Raw genomic sequence first — 25,974 nt, 5'->3', positions numbered from 1 at the left:
TATTATTATTATTATTATTATTATTAGTAGTAGTAGTAGTAGTAGTAGTAGTAGTAGTAGTAGTAGTAGTAGTAGTAGTAGTAGTAGTAGTAGTAGTAGTATACTTCAACAAACATAATTATTTACAAATAAATAAAGTGGAATTCGTACTTTAAATTGAATTAACAGCTGTCTAACCTAGAATAATTTCTTCATATCTCCTATATTTAAAAATAGAATACAAAGCCACACGTGTCGTCTTGTAGTAGTACTACGTGTCTTTCGAAAATAGTATACATGGTTATATATACGTATTCGTTTGTTCCCCTTTCCCGTATGGGAACTCCCGCCAACTTCGAATAAGATTAGAATGTCACGTGACAGTGGCTAACTGAGCATACGGTCGATAGCGAAGTAGGAGCTCGTTCTCGACGTGCTTGCCAGTTCGATTTGAGCTTTGCAGAGATGGTAATATAGACTCTGCTCCGTTTTCTGTCTGGGAGTAAAGTGTTCTATTTCCAATAATTGTGTTGTGATAGCCTAATTTTCCGTTTTCTCTGAGTTTATAGATAATAAATGGAAATATAGTGTTTAATTCACTCCGAAAATTAATTGATCGCCAGTGCTATTGAAATTCCGTTCTGAAGTGAATGCAAATTCATTATTTACAGCGCAATAACTAGATCGAAGCTGATTTTAATAGTTGCTTCAACATAAACATTTCCGTAATAGAGTGTCTCCACTAGACGTGGTGTCAGGAAGTAAGTGAATACCTTACACACAATGTGGAAAGACACTGAAAAGTACAGTAATACGATGCATAAATTCGACTTCGGGACATCTTTCAGAAAGTGATATCAATATGTGCATCTTATGCTGATGTGGTTCTTTGTGTTGATGTGGGAGTGAACGATTGTAACTATAGCCTAGATGAAAATAATGTAACAATATATGAATATCTTAAATATCACAAAAGTGAAATGATAATATAGCTTCTTTTTAACTCAATTTCGTTCTTTTATTTTAGTGTTTCTTAGTGATGTTTAAATTGTAACAAGAAAGACAAATCTGACCCGATATATATAAGCAATATTCGTGCAAGTTTATGTTCGTGTAAAGAAAATGTTAAGGGTCTTTTATTTAATTTTTAACGTAATGGAAAATGTGATGAAACGAAGTGTCGCAGTGTCTGTGTTAGTTGTACTTTCGATCTTCAGCTCTCAAACAGGTTAGTAAACAATGTTTTCTCTTTTTTATTACTCAAAAATACGTTTCTATGAGTCTTCTAACCACGTTCTACGTTTCTAATAATTCAGACGTTTCATTATCGCTGTTATTATTCTTTATCACTCGTATATTTCTGATGATCAGTTACTAGCTCCTGAGACAATGTATTTATTGATTTTCTTTAATAGAATACTTATTCATAAACAGTGTGCGAGCTTCTACAAGGAACGTAAATTATAGTAATATATGAATATATATATATACATAATCCCCAGTAGGTCTATAAAAATTTCAGTAATTTGGAAGTGAGAAGACATTAAAAAAAAAAAGATCAGTATAGCCTACTACTCATGAAGAAAAAAGCACTTTTCTCAAATGGAATATACAGTGGCGTATTTAAGGGGAGCTTCCGGGCTGAAGCCCCTTCGAAATCTATCTTGCTATATTAAAGTAAATGAAATATCTTGCTGAACTTTTATATTTCCAGGAATAAAGTCAGCAAAGCCCCCCGAAACAAAATCGTAAATACGCGACTGGGAATATATATATATATATATATATATATATATATATATATATATATATATATATATATATATATATATATGAGATACAAAGAGAGAGAAATAGATACCTTATCAACTGTGTCTGCTTGTTAACGCAAATGAATTTCAAGCTGGAACATACAGTATTGATTTAATGTCTCGTAGGTAGTTGAGTTACTATCGGTTAAGAGTAATTAGGTTCTTAGACCTACTGTAAATATGCTGCAGTAGACGTAAATAATTTCACATTATACATATCGTATAAGGAAGTTAAATATGGACGTCAAGAGTCCCTGATTCGATCCCAGACCATCTAAGTTTGTGGTGAACAACATTATATCAATTTTTTTTTTAGTTTTTTTTTTTTTTGGGTTTCCCGTTTCCTTTCACATTGCCATTTCTTAAGTTCTTCCCTTATCACTTACTTTCATGTCCTTCAGCGTACACTTTACAACGTGGGACCATCTAAAACTAACGCTATTTTGCAGATGCGCCACACCTAATTTTGACACGATTGCTATTCCTTGTTTCTCATGTAACTGTCTTGGCTCTGGTGGCTCATAGTACAGCACTCACCTATGATAGGCGAAAATCAGTTTTCACCCGTGGTCGTGTCATTACATATTGATTTACGGTGAACAAACATCAAGTATGGGAATTCCAGGGCCACAACCAGAGACGGAGTAGGTCAGTGGGTCAGGTTTTCTGAGTGGGTCAGTGGGTCGTGGGTCAGCAGCATGTGACCCACTGTGACCCTCCACCCACCGTGACCAACTGTGACCCACCACCCACCATGACCCACTTAGACCCATCACCCACCGTGATCAACTGCGACCCACCACCCACCATGGCCCACTTCGACCCATCACCCACCGTGACCCACTGCGACCCACCACCCACCATGATCCACTGCGACCCACCGACTCAGTATGATCTACCGACCCTCTCTGCTCACTGCATTGTAGACAGTATCTTCTGAAGACTGGTAAGTTCGTGTTCGTTTTACTTTCAAGACCTTCATTTCCCTTCCTTTTCCACTTGTTTCTGTCTACTTACCTGAGGTAGTATATCTAACCAAGTGAAAAAAGAACTTTAGGACTTTTGGATATTGATATTTTTAGTTGTAATAATAGCAATAGGACTTCTACTACCGTCAAATGGGGTGAATAGAAACACATTTTTGGCTATATGAGTATATAAGTCTGGTAATGTTAAAGATTTCGCGTATCAGATTATTCCAAAAAAAAGGTCTTAATATGCTAATGAAGTTCAGTAAACGTCATATTAATTTATCAACTCCACTTTTCTTCACCTTGATTTTTCTTAATGTTTCTGTTCACCCCTACCCATGGGGTGAATAGAAACAATGACTTAATTTTCATTTTTGTTTCTTTTATACTATTGGAAAGGTAAAAAGAAACAGCGTATTTGTTGAAACGAACTATTTATTTGATACCTGCAAGATATACGTTCAATAAGACCAGTATTACATAAGTTACAAACTTATAAAACAATACAATGCACAATATAGGTACAAACGACCATACAGTTTTGATGATATTTGAATAAGATTTAAACCACTGAAATCACCAGGGAAACTTATCATGAGTTGAGTTGATTTTGAGGTTAACGTCCCGTTCAGCAGCGAGGCTATATGAGACGTGGACCTACTCATTAACGTGGAATCAGAACCACATGAGCTCCCGCCGAGAATCGAACCCGGGTCTCCCACCCCAAAGGCGCGTACGCTAACCGCTTAGCCACGAAGGAGCCCGAAACTTATCATATACTTAAAGCGTGCTGACGAACTCCTAATAAAACCCAACAGTTTCGTAACAATATCCTCATGTAGTAAGAACGATTCTTCAGAAGTTTCTGAAAATTTCATTGTTTATGTGCTCTCTTACAAAACACTTCCACATATCCATCATGTTCACATTTTCGCAATTGGGTAGTGAATAGTCTCATCGAGTTTTAGCTTCTCATAAACCTTTACCACAGCAAAATCACCAGCTTTAGAAAACCATAATCTAGCTCGTGATCGTATGGAATGTTGTCTTTCTACTCTTCCGACAATACAAGGGTAGGTTGAGTTTCGTTGTGATTTGATGAAAGTGTATCATTTTCAGAAAACAAACCAAAACTCTTACCAGAAACATCTATTCGTACTCTCTTCTTCCTTTGTTTAATTTTTTCATCTTTTCCCATGCTCTTCAGAAGATCCATAAGGGAACGGTTTACAGTCTGAGATGTCTTTTGCTGTTCTGTTTCTTCTCGTTCATTGTCTCTTTTTGGCAGCATCCTCAGTATTTGGTTTCGACAAAGGGGAAAAATTCCACACTTTTCAAATCCAGCCCTGATTTTTTTTTTTTTTTTTTTTTTTTTTTAAGATCTGGAAATTTGTTCTTAGAGATGGTTGATTCATTCCTATCAGGTCCTTTTTTCCGCTTCTCAAGGATTTTCCACTCCTCAAGAAGTGTTTCTATTCACCCCACTAATTAAAAATCATAACAATAACCCAGTAAAGTTAAATTTTGATTACAAATAATTTACAAAACGAAAGCTTTTACTATGAACGTCAGTAAATGAAACAACAAACTACAAAATAGGCATATGTTCAAATGCAACAAATATGAAAATGTCATACTTACCAAGAAAGTTTGAGGAGCGCCAAAATACCATGTAGGATTTCAGTAACATATTAACGCTGCTGCCTTCTATCGCAGTGTTTCCAACTCACTATGACATTTTATTTCTGCTGTGAACACTTTAGCCATATAAGACTATGTTAAGAAATTTCAGTTTTGTTGATTAATTTATCGTCCAGATAAATCCAAAACTAATCTGGGAGTTTTGTTTCTATTCACCCCCATGTTTCTATTCACCCCATTTGACGGTACTACTTCGCTTTCGAGATCTGTGAGTTTTTAGAGGACCTAACTACTGAAAAAAAAAACATTTTTGAATCACTGTAATATATAAATTATTATATAAAAAAATCAATGTAACTATGTGCACCTGATCATCACGGTCAAATTGCAAAGTCAAATGAAATAGTTAGGCCTTCATCCAAACTGGATGTTATATTGGTTTTATTATAATACATAATATCCTAAGGAGATAGAGAGGATCGGAATTTTTGCGAAAAAAAACGAGTATCTCGCAAACCGTTAAATTTAGGGAGCTGAAATTCAGTGTATTAACTCTTTATTTAAAATAAACTGAATGTATTCTAGCATTTTTTTAAATTCTCCTTTATGTGTGTGGGGGGAGGGGGCACTTTCTATATATGGAAAATTGGTAGTGAGTTGGTTTGTAAAAATAATCGAAAACGATCGATGTTATTTAAGAAAAAAATCAGAAACAAAAAATAGTACTTGGTTTCATATATCCATTGCTTTCTACTATAATAATTGCTGAAGCTTATGTTTATTATATGGAGCGCTTACAGGACAGGGCAATCAATCCAAAAACTTGTGACTAAAATAGGCATAAAATTTTTACTGTAAGCTTAATTACACGGAAATTTGGAGTTTGGATTGTACGCATAATTATGTGGAAAATTTTACACTTTTTTCCCTTTACGTTGGACTACGTACCTTGATTTGGAACTTTCAAATTTCATCCTTTTTTCCACTGAAAAGTATTGATAATTCAACAAGGAAATAATTATACTATGATAATTTAATTTAAATTCATCGTAATTTGGTCCATGGCAAACAGCAGTGTGGTAATTGAAGGGGAAGAAGGAGGAAAATTCACATTCACCTCTGAACGCTCCAGGAACCTCCTTCCCTTTCGCTTTCTAGACGGGGGAGAGAACTTGATAATGACATCAAAACTTCATGAGTAATTACAAAAATTAAATTTATAGACAAATAAGAAATAATCAGTTTATCACACTTTAATTGATAATTTATTCACAAGATTCCCTATGAAAGGCGTGGTAGGTAAAGTTTCTGTTCTAGATGGGTCGACATTACCAACTGACATGGTCGATATGGAAAAGATGTTGTATGGTGATAGAGAGATTATACTTCTTGCTGTGTATTTCAAAACTAAGAAAAATGGTTATCAGACTTAAGTCTAACAAGCAGATTGTCGATGACGAGTTGCAGAAATCGGGTAGAAGTATTATCAATTTCCACGACAGAGTGCGAACGGGGATTTCCCCTTATGAATTTACAAATGGCTGATATTAGAAATAGACTAAGTGCTCAAATATTGTCTAACTTGTTGTTCATCAATGTTAATGGCCCACCGCTAGACAAGCTCAAAGTAGACGAGCTAGTTACTTCTTGGCTGATGGATGGACATCATTCCGCTGCGGATGATTTACCACGAAAAAGTTACCAACAGGAAATAAACCCGATTTTAGATTTGTTTTAAGGTGGAAAATTACGAGGTATAGAAAATGTATACTTGTATTAGTAATGGCTTATTTGTGTTATTCAACTTTGTACCTATTTTTTTTAGTAAGTCTCTTCTTTGCTTTAGGTAAACTGCTTTTAATAAATATTCATAATAATTGTAATTTTGCATATTTGTAACTTAAATTTAACGTGGTGTTTTAGTTATTACACAAATTACAATTATGATCATACTTTATGGAGATGCTCTCACATAGGGAACCCCAACACCTTTATAAACTATGAAAAACTGATTTTTCAAGTTTTTTGTGAGACAAATACTGTGAACTGAGAAACCATAACCTTTTCCATATTGTACAGGGGTATTTTCCTGCGAATAGAAGTTTCTTTTGGAATGCGTTCAGAAATTAACACTTGCAAGAATACTCTCTTAGTACAAGTATATTTTAGGCACACACTAATTTCCCCCCACCTCGAACTGTTTCAATTTCCTCACTGACAAACACTACACCCTTTGATATTGTAAAGGTCAGATCCACCGTTATTGTAACAGAGTGATGCTTGAGCGATTGACTAGGAATTCAAACTCCGATTAGTGACAATTTCACAGTCTTGTTTTATTTCAGGTGTAAACTCTTTAGTCAGTACAGAAGAGGCCGTGGATCGTGTTCAGAGTTGATGACGATGGATTTTGATTAGTCAGAATAGGTCACAGTGGATGAGAGTGGTTCATGGTGAGTGGTGGGTCATGGTGGGTCGTGGGTCACGGTGGGTGGTGGGTCAGTGGGTCAGTGGGTCACGGTATGTGGTGGGTCAGTGGGTCGTGGGTCAAGTTTTCATTGACCCCGCCAACTCTGGCCACCACTAGGGGGAGCAAGTGGGGACGCCTAAAAGGGCAATATGTATACATTAAGGGGGCGTCGAATTCTGTATTTGCCTCGGGTGACAGAAACTTAAATTGCAGGCCTTCGAAGTTCTATCGGAATATTGCAGTTTCCTTCCACTTTCTCATCTTACCGTTCATTATATTCCGGTATTCATTTTTGTCGTCCCAATTAGCCAGGGCCGGATTAAGGGGGAACTTAGAGGGCTATAGCCCCGGGCCTTCAGGGGCCTCCACTCTGATCAAAATCTCAACTGGCTATTTAAAAAGAATCATGAAGATACAATCATCATCATAAAATAAAAGATGAGGGTCAATCCATACGAAGTGGTCCAGACCAGGTTGCTCGACCATCTCCGAAAATTATAGATATTGGAGTGTGATAAACCGTGTGTATGAGAAGGTCAATAACATAATTCATGTTGTCGCATTACTCCCATGCGCAATAAAAATTGCGCGTATACTGTAACTCACGATTTTTCGCATTTATTCCATTTTCCTTACGTTTATGGGTAAAATTCAGTTATTAGTATGTGGAGATAATAGAAAGCAATCCATCTAAGGAGATATTTTAAAAAAATATGATAAAACAATAAAAATATAAGCAAAAAACAAAATTGTGCACGGTTCTGTGAATACTGGGAATCATGATTTCTAGGGATTTTTCAGTAGCAGAGCACGATTGCGGTGGGAATTCAGTAGGGGAGTCGAGGAGCTGGATCAAGGAACTGGATAGTGGAGTAAAATGTTGCATTTATTGGTTAAAACCTAGTGTGTAGATTGTCTGCCAAATATAAATTAGCTTCTGTAACCAAGATGTCGTACGGAAATATAGAAAAAAAGAGGAAATCTCCTATCTTGAGGTTGGAAGTGACATGCGCTATGGATATTAGCATTTATTTGTTAAGAAAAAGAAAGCGAGCAGAAAGTAGTTTCTGTGGTTAGATGGTAGCGTGGTGGATTAATAGTTCTTACACTATTTTCACACTAGATCGAATCCCATCCGATCCCATCTATATATTTTTTTTACAAAACATTATAATTTTCATGTTAAGAAAAACCGAAGCAATATAATAGAGACATAACTTACTGATATTTTGCTGTAATGACGTATTTATCTAGTATTAAAGTACTATTGGTAATATCTATTGTTTTCAGTTCACGCTGTTGTAATTATAGCTACTCTCATCCTGTTTCCTTGGGAAAAGAACAATCTTTTCTCCAACAGTGTGAAGAATATATACGGACAGAGAAAGACATCTTAGTACGAAACGTGATTTATCGTGATGAAATGGACTAGTTTGCCATTATTATTATTATTATTAAAAAAAACTAAAGTAAATTATTGAAGTTGGCTTCTCTTTAGCTTTTAGCTAAAAATATTTTTTTTTCTTTTATAAGGCAAGGTGTGTGATCATACCCACAAATTTAGCTAGGGAGTGAAATATAATTGTTTATACAAACATTTTACAGGTTTAGGTGCGTGAAACACCAATACACTATGGTCTCACTTCGACCTTCCTTTGTTCCACATACCGTATGATCCGACATATCACTGCAGATAGCACCAATCGTCAAAAAGAGGTGCAAGTTGTGGTCTTAATCTATTTTTCATGCTCTGGAGTCTATCGCCTAGCGCGCCCGTCTACACCTTGACTCATATGTCTATCATTCAGTGCAGACACGTATCCAGGTTTTCTATTCGGAGGGGACCCAACACGAATCCTCGTAAGCACGTAATTCTAATGTTTTAAAAATATCAATAATAATAATAATAATAATAACAATAATAATAATAATAATGCAACAGTTTTGTATTTCTCTCAAACTTTTTCCTACTTTTCATTTAGAAACCGGTTTACCTTGGAAACTAGATTATAGCACAAACAAAATGAAACATATTTTCGAGAGAAATGTAACTAAAGAAAACTGTCTGCTACGTATATCACGTAATAAAAATAGCAAAAAGACATTGAGTGTATCGTTCTAATATATTAAAGTTAAAAACAGAACGGAAATGAAATGTTAATCCTATTTAAAACTGTTCTTTAATTCCACCTGGTATAATGGCATTATGGTATGTTCTTAGAATTATAAGAAGGCAACAGCTCATTGCCCAAAGTTTGGACACTGACTCCAAGTAAACTGATATGAAAGAACCTCAAAAGGGTAAAAGCAAGTTTATTAAAAAGTGCTTGAGTTTCGGAGGGGGACAGCCCTCAGGCCCTCACGCTGGATACGTCCCTGATTCAGTGCAGTGCATTTATTTGTTATAAAACATGATTATTAGATGCGTAATATGTAAAATTATATCATAAGTTTTACTTTTAATAGGTGTTTTCTTAACACATCCATATTATCCGGCGTTCTGCCTGCCTGTTTATGTCGGATAAGCGAAACTACTGTATTTCCAAAGCTGGCATATACATGAACTAGAATTGTATCGTCCTAGAACGGACAATAGTGTGAAATGCTTATATTAAAAGGCTGGAATAAAAATAAGCAAGCATAAGTACTGTTTTGGTAGCGTGAGAACAAATTAAAAACAATTCAATATATTTCCTAGGTATCAGATTATCATCTTATTGTGTAGATGTGTATTTTTTTAAAACATAGTTTTAAAAGTCATACCATTCGCAATATTCCTGAGGAAATCGAAAGAAAACCTCCTATGTGCCTCTTGTGGCAAAGTGGCTTAAGTGCATGGTCCGAAACGGATTCTCACGTTAAGGTATAGATAGAGTTCCCATATTTCAAAAATGCAAATCCGGGACGCTACTAAATTACGGGAATCTTTAAAATGCTTAAAATTGAAAGAAGTGTTGAATACTAATTTACTTTCCTGCGACAGATAGAGTTGTTCAAGTATTGCGCTATGACATTTTTATTCATTTCACTAGACCTTCTTCCAAGGGCACCGATTTCTCTGTAATTTTTTTTGGTTTTGGGCATTCAAATGCAGAAGATATATATATATATATATATATATATATATATATATATATATAGATATGAGGAATTTAAGACAAATTGCGCTCAAATTATGCCAAATATTGTATATTCGTAAATACAAAGGAGTCCTACATGAGCTTGGGGGACCCCGTCCCCCCAGGATCGGCGCCCTTGCCTTATTCTTAGTTAAGCAAATGTAAGCAGATGATTTACTCCCTCCCTCTGGTAAGCAAAATTTTTTTTCCCCTCGGGATCTGCTGTTTTTCGTGAAATAACAACAGAAATTTACTGATTACTTAACCATCTAAATGAATGCTTTTACTTAGAGCCATCCCGTCGATTCGCGTTGCCTAGAACTAAAATAAATTAAGGGTCAGTAATGAAGATGAGACTTCCATATCAAACATGAAGAGACATGTTGATCGGAGATCTTTCTTTGTTCGAACTTTGATTTTTTCAAATCCATGATGGGAAATTATATTATGAGTACAATTTTCGAAATTAATAGTATACAATTGTAAAAATATCTTACAAAACGATGGTTTATTGCAAAATACTTTGACTCAAAGAATAAATTACAAGTAATAAACTTGTTACTTTTCCTGAAGAGTCTAAGTCTTGAATGAGACAGAGGCTCTCGAGCGTAGTGCCTCGAACGATTGCCTCACTTGTTCTACCTTCCCGTGGGGCAGCCTTATTTCGACTTGATCCTAAATGGATTATTCAGAAGTCGAAGTCGGAACATGTTTCCCATTTTTCCAAAACACTCTAGGTCGATTAAAATCTGCCTCACTTGTGAGGGAACAACCCCATGCCGTAAGCGTCGGTGGACCACCGACAGGCAACTAACGACATGTCCCCAAAAATTGGCGGTCCCGCAGCGACGATCGGCGGTGGTCCCACTTCCGTTTTGAAAATTATACCAGCAGCGGCAGAGAAGCGACGAAACGCCAACGAACCACATAATTATTCCCCTAAAATACGTTAAATCGCCTATATTCGTAATTTGTTTGTATTAAGATGAGTCTAAAAACATTTTTTAGAAAGTAAAAAAAAAGTGCCCCGAGCTGGGCGCGAACCACCAACCTTGGGGTTACAAGTCGCGTGTACTTCCGAATTCGCCACGAAGGCGATTGTGAAGACACAGCTTGTAGAGTGATAAATCGTTCAAGTCTTTTTAATATTTCTATCTGAATACCACTCATTCTAGCTTTGGAATTTCTTGTATAAATTAAAAGACAAATTCTGACCAAAGCATATATTAACTAATAAATAAGAGCGTTACACTTTCGGCAAATTAACTTTGCCTTCATCAGACACATTATGAAATACAATTTCTAAGATTATAGCTTATATACAGATGGTGATCAGCAAATGGAAACACCTGTAGTTGGCAACACGTCAGATATATAGGTCGGCAGTGGTGTCGTGGCGCCCGCAGCGCCGGACCGCTGGTGGTGGTGTGTTAGGTCGGTCTCCATTCTATGTCAGGCGCAGTGGAACCGCAGTGTCCAGTGGGTGCAGCAGACGGAGGTAGTGTAAAATGGGAGACACCTCAGATTTTCAAAGAGGGCAAATTGTTGGTGCGCGGTTATGTGGAGTGAGTGTGACGGCAGTGCCTACTGTGTTAGGTGTGTCGCGTGGGACAGTGTCGAAGGTGATGACGGCCTACACAACACACGGGAAAACCACATCGGGGAAGCGGAACAGTGGGCGGAAGAAAATCATGAGTGACAGGTCACGCCGGGTATTAAAGCGCATTGCCACGCAGAACCGTCGTGCCACTGCGGAGCAAGTGACGGGGTAACTCAATCAGCACCTCCCCCACCCTGTTTCGACAATCACAGTCCGCTGTGAATTACAGGACATGAACTTACGGGGTCGTGTTGCACGGGCCAAACCGCTCATCAGGGACCATAACGCTTTCGCACGCCACAAATGGTGCCGCGACCATGCAACTTGGACTGTTGAGGACTGGAAACTTGTGATATGGTCGGATAAGTCATCCTTCACCCTATTCCCAACCACGGGCCGTGTTTATGTGTGGAGAACGCCCAAAGAAGCTTATGATCTGCAGTGTTTCCGCTCAACTGTGAAACATGGCGGCGGCTCGGTGATGCTGTGGGCCGTCGTATCATGGTTTTCATTGGGTTCTGTGGTCACACTTAGCGGACGAATCACTGTCAATGATTATGTCGCAATTTTAGGAGCCCACTTGCATCCTATGGTCCGGATGTTGTTCCCGGACAATGACGCCATCTTTCAGGATGATAATGCACCCATTGATACAGCTGGCGTTGTTGCAGCGTGGTTTGAGGAACATCGGTATGAAGTTCAACACCTCCTCTGGCCCGCCCAATCCCCAGATCTGAACATAATTGAACATCTGTGGTCCGTCTTGGAAACACGACTCCGGCGACGATTTCCACCTCCATCGTCTCTCACAGAACTGGCCGATGCCCTGGACAAGGAATGGTGTAAAATTCCACTTGCTACTATTCATGACCTCTATGCCTCCATCCCACGTCGCATCAAGGCTGTTCTGAAGGCGAAAGGTGGCCCGACACCATATTAAACTGGTACGTTGCAATTTCGTTCAGGTGTTTCCATTTTTCTGATCACCTTCTGTCCTTCTTAAAATGAGAGGAAGTCATTCCATGAACCAATCATATTCGTCCTTTCCTTTAACAATTTTTAATTAATACATATGCAACTTTTAATGATCAACTTTCACTTAAGAGCTAAATTTTTAATGGCACATCTGTGTATGAATAACTTTCACTTTTGAAAAACAAACTTTTGTTTATCGCTGTCTATCGCTGTTACGCGGTGGTAACTTCAATCTCTTCGATTCTAGATATCTGCTTCGACTCGACGAATCCCTGTCACTAGTGGCACACTAGCAGCAATCCTTCGACGCGTCGCTATATCGACGATTGCCATTTACCGGCAAGTGGGCCACCAGGTGTTGGCGACGTTTACGGCATGGGGAAGCTAATAAACAAACAAACCAATAAATAAATCTAAAGCCTTATAAAAAAAGTTTTCCCAAAATTTACATCTAGCAAAGTCATTTGTTGGTATTCCAGAACTGTAAATTCACTTTTATTTATAATTTACTTATATCGTAGTTTCGATATGAGAATGATGTCTGAAAGTGTAACACAGGTTATTAATATCTTTTATTTTTATTTATTTTATTTTATTTTATTTTATTTTATTTTATTTATTTATTTATTTATTTTTTGCTTTTGTCAGATTTAGCAGTTTTACTTAACAGTCAGTCAATTTGGATCTGTGATTTCAGAGTTTGAGATTTCCTTAAATTTTTCATTTCTGCAACAGTTTGCAACTAACACCACTAATGTATCTCTTTCGACATTTCCATGGGTAATGGCTTGGTCACTCCCGGTATATTTCAAACAATAAAATATTTACGGTGTCTTACTCCATTAATCCGAACTACATTTAATATCCAACAACTCTGTGCATTTTCCCTTAAATATGCAAACTTTCTACTAGGTTAAAACTGAGCATTTTTTATTTTTTTCCTTTCTTGCTAAAACAAAAGTGTTCTTTAGACAACCTAGAAATGACAAGTCTATACTACATTATGTTGCATAGGGCATTTTATGTAGCATATCATTTGACAGTTGGACACTTTCTTCGTATATTGGAAGCAACAGGGATTAAGTCCTCCTACACTTACATGAGAAGTAAACAAATTCTTTTTAATTCGTGGAATTGTGCCAATGCACTAGGTACAGAGAGTTTTTAATTTAAGATTATTATTATTATTATTATTATTATTATTATTATTATTATTATTATTATTATTATTATTATTATTATTATTATTATTATTTTATTGACTTAAGGTTTCCTGAATATTAAGCAATATTTCACAAAAGCTGGTATTTTTAAACAAATGTGTTCGATATCAAGTTTTCATAAAGTAGTCACTCTCTCCTATAAATAACTTTAGAGAGGCCGCGGTGGCTCAGTGCTAAAGCGTTTATCTTTGGTGCATGGGATCCTTGGTTCGATCCCAGCTCGCACCCAGTGAATTTTGTGGTGGACAAACACCATGTGCATGGGTTTTCTAGGGGTTCTCCCGTTTTCTCCCACTTTCTTCATTCTACCATTTCATTCATTTCTCATCATCACCGTCTTCTTTAGCCTAGCCGGTATAACCGTGGGTCGTAAAACTTAAAGATTTGATCTCAAATAATACCAACCCAAACAGTTGCAGAAAGTAGGGCCTATGTCATTTCGAATAAAACAAACTACTCTATAAAATTCTGAGTATTATTTTTTATATATACTATTCTAGCGGAGCTTATTTCTAAATCTAAGGGTAAGAAGACTAAATTCACTCTCTTATTATTATAAATTCATTTCAATTGAAGCAGTTAAAATAGTTGGGAAAAATCAGAAAGTCACAACCGGATAACACGGCACACTGGCGTGCCCAGCAAAATGAAGAGTGTGACGCTAACTTTTGCCAATTATTTACAAGAATATTTGTCGAGTTTATTTTATTTATTATTATCAACGATTCTTTCACGGATCAGCTGTCTGTATACAGTTAAACAAATAAGTATCACATTGAGGGAATGAGTGTAATTATTTACTTTAGTAGTAATAGAAATATATATTTTCTGGTCTTTTGTACCGGGAATAACTGCATCCGGTCTAGAAAGCTGGGACTAATAACAAAGGAACCCGATGTGCCAACCACACACCACCCTATAGTCGTGAGTGCCACAAGTCCTTTTCTACGTCTTGGCACCCTAAGGGTTGTTGCCTTCAAAGAGAGAGAGAGAGAGAGAGAGAGAGAAATAACTTAAGTCCATTGCACTTACATGCTTAAATAAATAAATTATGTAAATAACTGTTTTGTTTTCTGTTTATTATTATTATTATTATTATTATTATTATTATTATTATTATTATTATTATTATTATTATTATTATTATTATTATTATTATTATTATTATAAATTTCTTAGGAAGTTGACTGCCACGGCTCTCCCGTGCAGCGCCTCGTGTATGATTTTTCCATACACAAACTATATATTCAAAGTTTGTTGTGTTCGCTCTATAGCTGTGTTTGTAATTAGATGGATATGGCGTAGAAGTTAAGATTTAATGTCCACGCTACGTATATGCAAAACCATAGACAAAGAAATTTATGAACAAAGACATTTATGGCGCTAAAACAAAGGGCAAAAATAAAGAATTACTGGCGGATTATTGCTCGTAGTGCACAGGTGATAAAAGTTAACAGTGTTAAATTTCAACAAACAGAGTTTTAATTAAGCACGAATTTAACTTATAGTGTACAGTGGGGAAGGCTCAGGACTTCGCTAGGATCGTTACAATATCGAACCCCGTGAAATGCACTGCAAACCTGTCCGCAAACCCCCCGTAATGTTCAACAGATATTGTTTATTAATGCTCATTTCAGTGCAAACCTATATAGGCTTACGCACTCAATACTCAACGCCAGTGCTGACTATTCATGAGTTGCATTATTAAACAGTCTCACCCACTGTATTATCTCAACATGTCTCCCAGCGATTACAACATTTTTTGGTATCTCAATCACTTCCTAGTAGGATAGCTTTACCTAGAGACCACTGATTAACCTGGTATTGGATGTTTCACTTTCTTAACTTCGGAGTTGACAGTCATCGGTTGGACATTTCACACGCAAATATCTAATATTAAGAACGTTTCTTCTATAATTTCGTAATATTGTATTATTTCTTTGTATTATTTATTAGCTGGGTTAAGCTTGTTTAAACACTTTTCTCTTTGCACCTACTTATTACCTATACCTTAACGTTGGACAAAAATACACTAGCTCTCACCGGGAATCAAATCCAGAACCAATGCACTTGAACCATTTGGCCACAACAAGGCACATTTTACTCCTCATGAAGTGGCACGCGAGCCCCGCGCCCCTTTCTGGATCCTCACTGGGGAATACCCGGACAATCTCCACTGCAATGTTTGTCTAGTGAAAGTTTTGCATAATGAGTCATTGCAATCAGCGCGCCGTGACCCCTCCCGGGTTCCACTTCCACCCGGAAATAAAACGAAAGTTGGATCTTTTTGAAAGTAAACTATCATTTACTCCGCACTTAAGAATTATAAGCAACGATATCATTCTACCTTTAAACTATAAAATTAGCATTAAAAAATAAAAAAAAAACTTTCCCTCTTTTCGTCTCAACCCCCGTGATTAAAATAGAGTATAATAAATAAACCTGTGTATTAAGGTAATCATTCACAATTAAATATAATTTTCATTTTTTACAAATCATATAAAAGAATTTTTCGCACGCTCTCCTCAACTTCAGGGGAGGAAAATATTTTCCAGGATAAAATCATCTATAACGAACCATATTCATAAAAAAGGGATCGGGCAAGACATGTATTGTATTATTTTATTTTATTATTATCGTTATTTTTTATTAAATTGGATTAAGTACAGTAAACCATTTTTAATTTAATTTCCTATGAACTTAGTCAAAGATGGAGTAGGTCAGTGGATCAAGTGGGTCAAGTTTTCTGAGTGGGTCAGTGGGTCGTGTGTCAACAGCATGTGACCCATTGCGACCCATCACCCACCATGACCTACTGCGACCCATTACCCACCATGACCCACTGCGACCCACCACTCATCATGACCATCTGCGATCCACCGACTCACTCTGCTCACTGCATTGTAGACAGTATCTTCTGAAGACTGGTAAATTTATCTTCGTTTTACTTTCAAAACCTTCATTTCTCTTCCTTTTCCATTTGTTCTGTCTACTTACCTGAGGTGAGTATATTTAACCAAGTGAAAAAAGTACTTCAGGACTTTTGGATATTGATATTTGTAATTGTAATAATAGCAATAGGGCTTATACTACTACTTGGTTTTCGAGACCTGAGAGTTTTTAGAGAAGCTAGCTACTGGAAAAGATACATTTTTGAATCACTGTAATATATAAATGATTATATAAAATATTGAATGTAACTATGTGTGCCTGATCATCACGGTCAAATTGCAAAGTCAAATGAAATTACTTTTGGTATATACTTAGGCCTTAATCCAAACTGGAATGTTATATTGGTTTCATTATAATACATAACATCCTAAGGAGTTAGTGAGGATCGGAATTTTTGCGAAAAAAAAAATGAGTATCTCGCAAGCCGTTAAACTTACGGAGCTGAAATTAAGTGTATTAACTCTTTACTGAAAATAGACAGAATGTGTCCTAGCATATTTTAAAATTCTCCTTTATGGAGAGGGGCACTTACTATATATGGAAAATTGGTAGTGAGTTGATTTGTAAAAATGATCGAAAACAATCGATATTAGTTAAGAAAAAAATCAGAAACAAAAAATACAGTGCTTTGCATCATATACCCATTGCTTTCTACTATAATAATTGCTGAAGCGTATGTTTATTATATGGAGCGCTTACAGCACAGGGCAATCAACCCATAAAGTTGTGAAAAAATAGACATAAAATTTTTACTGTAAGCTTAATTACACGGAAATTTGAAGTTTGGATTGTACGCATAATCATATGGAAAATTTTACACTTTTTTCCCTTTACGTTGGACTACTTACCTTGATTTGGAACTTTCAAATTTCATCCTTTTTTCCACTGAAAAGTATTGATAATTCAACAAGGAAATAATTATACTATGATAATTTAATTTAAATTCATCGTAATTTGGCCCATGGCAAACAGCAGTGTGGTAATTGAAGGGGAAGAAGGAGAGAAATTCCCATTCACCTCTGAACGCTTTGAAAAGGTAAAAGAAATGAAATGAAATCTTTGAATGTTACGTCCCACGGTTATGCCAAAGGAGACGGTGATGAGAAATATGATGGAATGAAATGAAGAAAGTGGGAGGAAACAGGAGAACCTCCGAGAAAACCCATGCACACGGTATTTGCCCACTACAAACTTCACTTGGCCGGGGCTGGGATCGAACCCGGGACACCAAGCACCAGAGATGAACGCTCTACCACTGAGCCAACGCGGGTTCTCTGAACCAGTGCTTAAAGTGACATTAGATGAGGTGACGGTATGGAACAAATATGACCCCTTAGAGCAGTAATTTTGATAGAACCCTAAAGATTATCTCTACTCCTGACATGTTTGCACTATTTTTGAAGTGAAAATCTATAGAAAGAGAGAGAGAAAGAGTGAGTGAGGACTAATATGTAAATGTTTTACTCCCCACTATTATCTGCCTAATATCCAATGAATATTGTCTTTGGTTGTATTCCATTGTATTGTATTGTATTCCACTAACATTTAATGATTCTTTCCAATCTAATTTCCATTTTCAAAAACTTCTGGTCTGGTCTCGTCTCGTCTCTTGGTCAACACTAATTTTCTTATTATTGTAAACACAGAAGCCCAGACAATGTGAAAAGAATAATTTTGAATTTAAAATGGTTGTGTCAACATCGTGGGCGGATCCAGATTAAACATTTTAGGCGGGTGGTACAGCAGTTAGAATTTTTTTTGAGAGGGGTAAAATTGCTCACACAAATGTTGAAAATAATCAAGAGCACAAATTCTGTCATTGAATAGGGTGATAGGGAAATGTTATTTACTTTCGAAGCAGCAGCAAGGAAATCTTTGATAGTATAAACATATTTGTTGAGTCTATGCTAAAGTCGTACTTATTTCTATGTGTATTTTTTTTTCTTTTGCACGCAAATTACAATTTAAATAAGTTATTTTTACCGGTATGCCATACCGGCCGATTTTCAAACTTTCGGATGCATAACCGGCTCATACCGGCTCACTTTAAGCACTGCTCTGAACACTTTCCAGGAACCTCGTTCCCTTACGCTTTCTAGAAAGGGGGAGGAAACTTGGTAATGGCATCAAACCTTCATGTGTAATTTAAAACAATTAAATTACACATGAATTATCAGGCTTTAATTGATAATTTATTCACAAGACTCCCTATCGAAGGTGTGGTAAATGAAGTTTCTCTTCTCCGTGAGTCGTCATTGCCAACTGACATGGTCAATATGGAAAAGATGTTGTATAGTGATAGAGAGATGATACTTCTTGCTGAGTATTTCAAAACTGACCGAGAAAAGTCGTTATCAGACTTAAGTCTAACAAGCATATTGGCGATGAGGAGTTGCAGAATCGGGTAGAAGTATTATCAATTTCCACGACAGAGTGCGAACGGGGATTTCCCCTTATGAATTTACAGATGACTAATATTAGAAATAGACCAAGTGCTCAAACATTGCCTAACTTGTTGTTCATCAATGTTAATGGCCCACCGCTAGACAAGCTCAAAGTAGACGAGCTAGTTACCCTTGGCTGAAGGATGGACATCATTCCACTACGGATTATTTACCACGACAAAATTCTGGAGGCCAACAGGAAATAAACCCGATTTCAGATTTGTTTCAAGGTGGAAAATTACGAGTTATGGAAAATGTATACTTGTATTAGTAATGGATTGTTTGTGTTATTGAACTTTGTACCTAATTTTTAATAAGTCTCTTCTCTGCTTTGGGTAAACTATTTTGAATAAATATTCATAATAATTGCAATTATGTATATTTGTAACTTAAATTTAACGTGGTGTGTTAATGATTACACAAATTACAATTATGAGCATACTTTATGAAGATGCTTTCACAGAGGGTACCCGAGCACCTCTATACACTATGAAAAACTGATTTTTCAAGTCTTTTGTGAGAAAAATACTGTGAACTGAGAAACCATAACCTTTTCCATATTTTACAGGGGTATTTTCCTGTGAATAGAAGTTTCTTTTGGAATGCGTTCAGAAATTAACACTTGCAAGAATACTCACTTAGTACAAGTATATTTTAGGCACACACTAATTTCTTCCCACCTCGAAGTGCTTTAATTTCCTCACTGACAAAAACTTTACCATTTGATATTGTAAAGGTCAGATCCACCGTTATTGTATCAGAGTGATGCTTGAGCGATTGACTAGAAATTCAAACTCCGATTAGTGACAATTTCACAATCTTGTTTTATTACAAGTGTAAACTCTTTAGTCCAGTGGCGGCCGGTGTATTGTGGTTTCGGGTGTTGCAGTACGAACGATAAGAGACAGAATATATAAAGTTGACTCATTGACTAATCAGCATAACTTTAGATGCAAATGCTATGTGGCATGTTAAATTAAATAAAATTCTGTTTTTTAAAAATAAAAAAGGCATCTTATCCGATTAATCACCTTAATTAATTAATAAGTTCATTCTCCTCTCTTTCGTTGGGGCAAATTTGTCTAATACATGCTGGTTGAACTCTGATATTCTTATTGTCAGGTCTTTTTCGATGGAAAGCATAACCAATGGTGATAACCTTTCTTGGGACATTCAATTCCTTGAAAGTGTCAATTCTTTCTCATGTGAAAAAAAAAAAAAAACTTTTCGTCTTTTGCTGACGCCATCGGTACTGTTAATATTAATTTCAAAGGTTTGTAGATTTACTAAATATTTTTTCTAGATTATTGCGTACGATTCATTCTAGCAAACTCAGTCCTTGACAGTGATCCGAATTCCTCTTCAGCGTTGACTGAAGAGAGTTCGTAGCAGAGATTAGTGTTATAAAAAAAGTACATTGAACACACTTTGTTCACAGTTTATCCAGGAAAATTTAAAATAAACTGAGGAAATGTATCTGGTGCAAACAACACTACTGCTATAAGATATCCTGTAAATTTAAACTGGATTTTTTTTTTCGAACACTCTCCTGAATTGCCCTTTGCTTGTTTTGTCTAAGCCTTAATTGCAAATTTTTCCTCAGTTGAAAGCTGGTCAATGTTTTTTGTAAGTTATTTACAGAAGTCATGGTATACAATTCATTCAGAATTTGTTGGTTATTTACAGAATTAAAGCACACACAATAAAATTAAACCTAATAATTGAAAACCAAAACAGCTGAAAGCTCAGTTGAAAGCTGGTCAATGTTTTTTGTAAGTTATTTACAGAAGTCATGGTATACAATTCATTCAGAATTTGTTGGTTATTTACAGAATTAAAGCACACACAATAAAATTAAACCTAAGAATTGAAAACCAAAACAGCTGATACAAAAGAGGTACTGGTATATGAATTCCGAATATCACATATTCATACATCAACACACACACATGTGCGTAAAAGAAAAAAAACTACATTCCAAATCATCCGTCTTGCTTGTTACGCAATGCATGATGAACACAATATATTTCCACATGAGGCGAAACAATGCTTACCAATGTGATATGTTCTGGAAAGGAAACCTCGAAAACCGCCAGATGAAGGATCAGCATGTAACAGAAGAAAAAAAAAAAAATCAAAGAACATCAAAACAAACAGCACTGCCAGTTCTACACCCAGAAATGGTAACTGGCAGGGGTCCAAAGTATTTGAGGGAGGTCCAATACGTCTACATAATATGGAACCTGTCTTATACTGCACCCGAAAAGACGATAAGTAATTCTTACTTACTGTCACCTATATTTTTAGAAAAAATGATAGAACGATTATTTTTATATAAAAAAGAAGAGTACATGATGAAGTGTAAAATAAAATATTAAGCATACATCAATCGTTTCTGTGTTAAACAAGTATAGTTTATTAAGAAAGTCTACAAATGTTAGTCAAGTTTCGAAATTTTTGGAAGGTCCGGACTCGGTGAACCCCCTCGTGGCTACGCCACTGAGCATTGCTAACTAGTCCCAAATTCAATGTGGCGTTCCCCATCATACAGTTTTATGTGGAAATTATCAAGAGTATAAAATATACTTATTTTATAAAAGAAATATGTTTATACTAAAATACTATCCACAGGGGGGAGCGATTCTACATACAGACATATTAATATTTGATTCACAAATTACTGTAGAAGAAGCTTTCATTATCAATATAAGCTAAGAATTAACTTGTAAATGTGGCTCTACTTGCATTAGTTTTCTCCTCTACTAGATATTTTCTTTCTTATTTTGTAATTTTGCAATCACTTTTTTTAATTGCCATTATATTGATTTGCTTCAGTATGGTCCCGTAATTTAAAAATATGAATGCATAAAAGCAAATTTCATTTGTTAATTGCTAGTGAAAGAAAATTCAGAAATCTTATTTAGCGTGAAAAACCCTCTCGTTCACTGGAAATCGTGCTGTGTTGCAGAAGCACTGCAACATTTGCTCCAATTGCCGCGCTGAAGGAATCTGGTCGTTGCATGCTCGCTGCAACACAATGTAAATCAGAGACTCTGTGACGGATTATTTTTCGCTTTTTAAAACGGATTAACGGAACGGACAATTTCAGAAGTAAAAAATATGTTATTTAAAGAGTATATATGGAAGTATTAAAAAGTATTTTTTCTGTTCTTTACTACTATTGATAATAATATTTTTTTCTTGAAATACTTTGGTCGTTGCGCAACGCTGCAACACTAACATTAGCCGCCACTGCTTTAGTCAGTACAGAAGAGGCCATGGATTGTGTTTAGAGTTGATGACGATGGACTTTGGTGAGTCAGAGTAGGTCACAGTGGATAAGAGTGGTTCATGGTGAGAGGTGGTTCATGGTAGGTGGGGGTCAGAGTGGGTCACGATGGGTCACAGTGGGTCATGGTGGGTGGTGAGCCAGAGTGGGTCACGGTGGGTGGTGGGTCAGTGGATCGTGGGTCAGGGTGGGTGGCGGGTCAAGTTTTCATTGACCTACGCCAACTCTGAACTTAATTTATACTAATTATGTAAGGATAACTTAAGAAAAAGATAAGTAAAACTTTAGGTTTCTTAATAAAAATAACTTTGTGTACTGTTAGTATATATATATATATATATATAACGCAGCAGCTGAAATACGTGGGGCAGGGGCGGGTATGAGTAAATCGATGATAAATCGATCTAGGGCACAGCAAAACTAGTTACGCCACTCTTTTAGGTAAAAACAGTTATCTCTATAGTTCGATTATTGTTTCCTGGTAATTGATACATTTCTGCAACATAGTGCGCCAATTTACACTGTTGGATCTGTTGAAGCCTGGTTTTATAATTATCGGGTTGAATGTACAATACATGAACTATCAAATCTTCAGGAATAATAATTATTATTATCTCGTAGAAGATTAAAAATTAGAAACTTATTATCGCTCAGTTCATATCATTATAAGCAGAAACGTGGTATTAGGCAAAAATATTTCGGTTTTGTTTGATGTTGCCCATGAGAAGAGGAATTTCTAATCTCCATTCTAAAACAAATCAAATAAAATCGGGATGAGACTTAACATTTTACATTCGAGACGGGACAAGGCTAACTGAAATTATCGTCTCGATTTGGAGATGAGAAGTGAGACGAGAAGAAAAGTATCGTAAATATTTCTCGTTTTATCTCTATTCTCGAAATAGTGTATGCCAGTCTTTAAGTAACAATTGCTCTGTAGACTGAATCTTATGCGTTATTTTGTTACTTTGCATTTCAGGGCTCACTAAATTATGGTCTGTGTATATATTTTTGTAGGAAAGCTTTTATAATTTCATTTGCATATTCTACAAGTTAATTTATTATTATTATTATTATTATTATTATTATTATTATTTTGTGTTTTTACCCGCTAGCCAAAGTGGCTAGCAACCTTTAAGAGGGTTACGCCCTCTGTGAGGTGAGTGAAGAAAAGGACAGCAGGTACAAAGGACAATGGGTGGTCTATGTGCTTTATTCAAATTATTAATATCAAATGTTACAATAAATAAAACTAACTAACTAACTCTATGGCCTATGGAACCCAAAGGTTCAATGCCGCGTTCACAAAAGCTCTCCACTGACTTCTATCCTTAGTTAACTGCATCCAGTTTCTACTTTGTATTCCAATCTCTGTGAGATCCATCTTAATATTGCCCTCCCATCTGCTCCTAGGTTCTCCTAATGGTTGTTTTCCAATTAGTCTTCCAGTCAAGACTTTGAAAGCGTTTTTACTTTCTTCCACTCTGGCTACATGACCCGCCCACCTAAGCCTTCTAGACTTGACGACCCTAACAATGTTGGGTGAACCATATAAATTATGCAGTTCCTCGTTATGAACTTTCCGCCATTCCCCATTCCCGTTCCTCTTGGGTCCGAATATTCGTCTCAGGATCTTGTTCTCAAATACTTTCAGTCTATGTTCTTCCCTCAGAGTAAGGGACCGTGTTTCGCACCCATACAAAACAACAAAACAACAATAAATAAAACAACAAAATGAAATAGCAAAACAATAAAATGGAAATAACAAAACTGGATATAACGAACTTTGATCCTTACCATTATGAAAGGAATGAAACATACATACATATATAGCAAGTGTTAACAATAGCAGAAAAGATTAATGTAAATGGAAAAATTTAATAACGATATACAAGAAAAAGTGGGGATTCTGGGGAAAAGAAAATGTAATGGAAATTTAATAAGCTTATAATGAGTATGAAGAATGAGGCGAGGTGCGAAGCACAGGACAGTGGGTTTTGTTAGTCAGGCAAATGAAACTATCTTCCGCCTAGGGGCAAATCTAGGCAATGATGAAAAACAGGGGAAGCCCAAGTGAGTAGACAAAGGTAATTACTGTGCAGGATATGATGGATGAATAAGTGGAAGATGTTCATGGATAATGTAGTCAGAGATGATGAAAAACGAAGGATCTCTCGGGGGTAAAGTGTATTGATACAGCGTAAACACGAGAGATAATGGTGGATGATAATAACGATGTTTTGTGGGATGAAAATCCAGGTATCGCATAGTGTCATAAAGTAAAGGGTGTTGGTTTTGGAAACGTTTGTTGATGTGGGTGAGACGTAGTTTTCGATGTAATACTGTAATGCAGGGAAAGTGATGCGTTGGTATAGCTCCAGGGTGGGGCTAGGTAATCGGATACGGATGGCTATGCGGAAAGCATGTCGTTCTAGGATCAGAAGCTTTTGATAGAATTTAGATGATGCGGCTATCCACGCTGTGAATCCGTACGTTAAGACTGTCCGTAAGAAAACTTTGTATGTATTTAGGATCTTCTGTGCCTTAAGTCCCCATGTCGTACCAGTTAAGCGTTTCAACAAATTGAACCTATTGTAGGCTTTTGCTGTGATAGTTCCTAAGTGTTTGTTCCATGTTAAGTGACGGTCGTAAGTAATCCCAAGATAAGTGACTGTGTTACTGACGCGTATAGGTTCGCCATCTACATGGAGTGCGATATTGCGAGGATTTCGACGGACTTTTGATCCTCAGTGTTGTGGTAGAAAGACAATAGCTTGAGTTTTAGCAGCATTTATGGTGAGTCCCCAACGAATACACCATGAGGTGAAGCGATTGATTGCAGTCTGTAGAACTGAATTTATTTGTTGGATAGTGTTACCCAGAGCAAGGAACGCCGTATCGTCGGCATATTGAAATAAATGGATTCCCAATGGAAGTCGTGGCATGTCCGCAACATAGAGCACGTAAAGTAATGGGGCAAGGCCGATTTTTGCGGTACGCCTGAGAGGAGAAAAATAGGATGTGACAGACTGGAGTTGACAGAGATGTATGCGAGGCGGTTCGAAATGAAGCTGTAAATGAAACGAATGTATACTATGGGAAGCTGGAGAATAAGGAGTTTGTATAGGAGACCATTATGCCAGACTTTATCGAAAGCTTTCTCTAGATCGAAGAGTACCAGACAGGATGGTTGTACGGAATTAAAGTGCTGAGTGATAAGTGAAGTAAGTCAAAGAAGCTGATCATTTATAGAGAATGATGGCCGGAAACCGGCTTGTGTGAAAGGAAGAAGATTACGATCGGCCAAATAAGTATGCAGTCGTTTAACTAAAATATGTTCCAGGATTTTGCTGAATGTGGAAGTGAGTTGTATGGACCGGTATGAAGCAACATCCTGTGGTGGTTTATGAGGCTTGAGGAACATGAGCGTCTTAGAAATTTTCCAAGAGATTGGAAAGTGCCCAGTACAGAAGATAAACGTATAGATATGAGCAAGTAAG

At 36.5% G+C, this 25,974-nt stretch overlaps 1 protein-coding gene across 2 annotated transcripts in view; it reads left to right on the top strand.

Moving 5' to 3' along the window:
- The first annotated feature begins 399 nt into the window (after positions 1–399).
- The window catches only part of LOC145678411 (zwei Ig domain protein zig-8-like), a 998,947-nt gene continuing 973,372 nt past the window's right edge, over positions 400–25,974 (top strand). The window contains exon 1 of one of the 2 annotated variants that reach the window (XM_081748532.1): positions 400–1,207. In XM_081748532.1, coding sequence (XP_081604658.1) covers positions 1,102–1,207 — 106 coding nt within the window. In that variant the 5' untranslated portion in view covers positions 400–1,101. The remainder of the gene's footprint in view (positions 1,208–25,974) is intronic. The other variant, XM_081748533.1, reaches the window with a different exon arrangement.

The sequence above is a fragment of the Thermobia domestica genome, chromosome 2 (assembly GCF_964235325.1).
Source record: "Thermobia domestica chromosome 2, izTheDome1.hap1.1, whole genome shotgun sequence".
Lineage (NCBI taxonomy): Eukaryota > Metazoa > Arthropoda > Insecta > Zygentoma > Lepismatidae > Thermobia > Thermobia domestica.
This window is presented reverse-complemented; position numbering and strand designations above follow the sequence as displayed.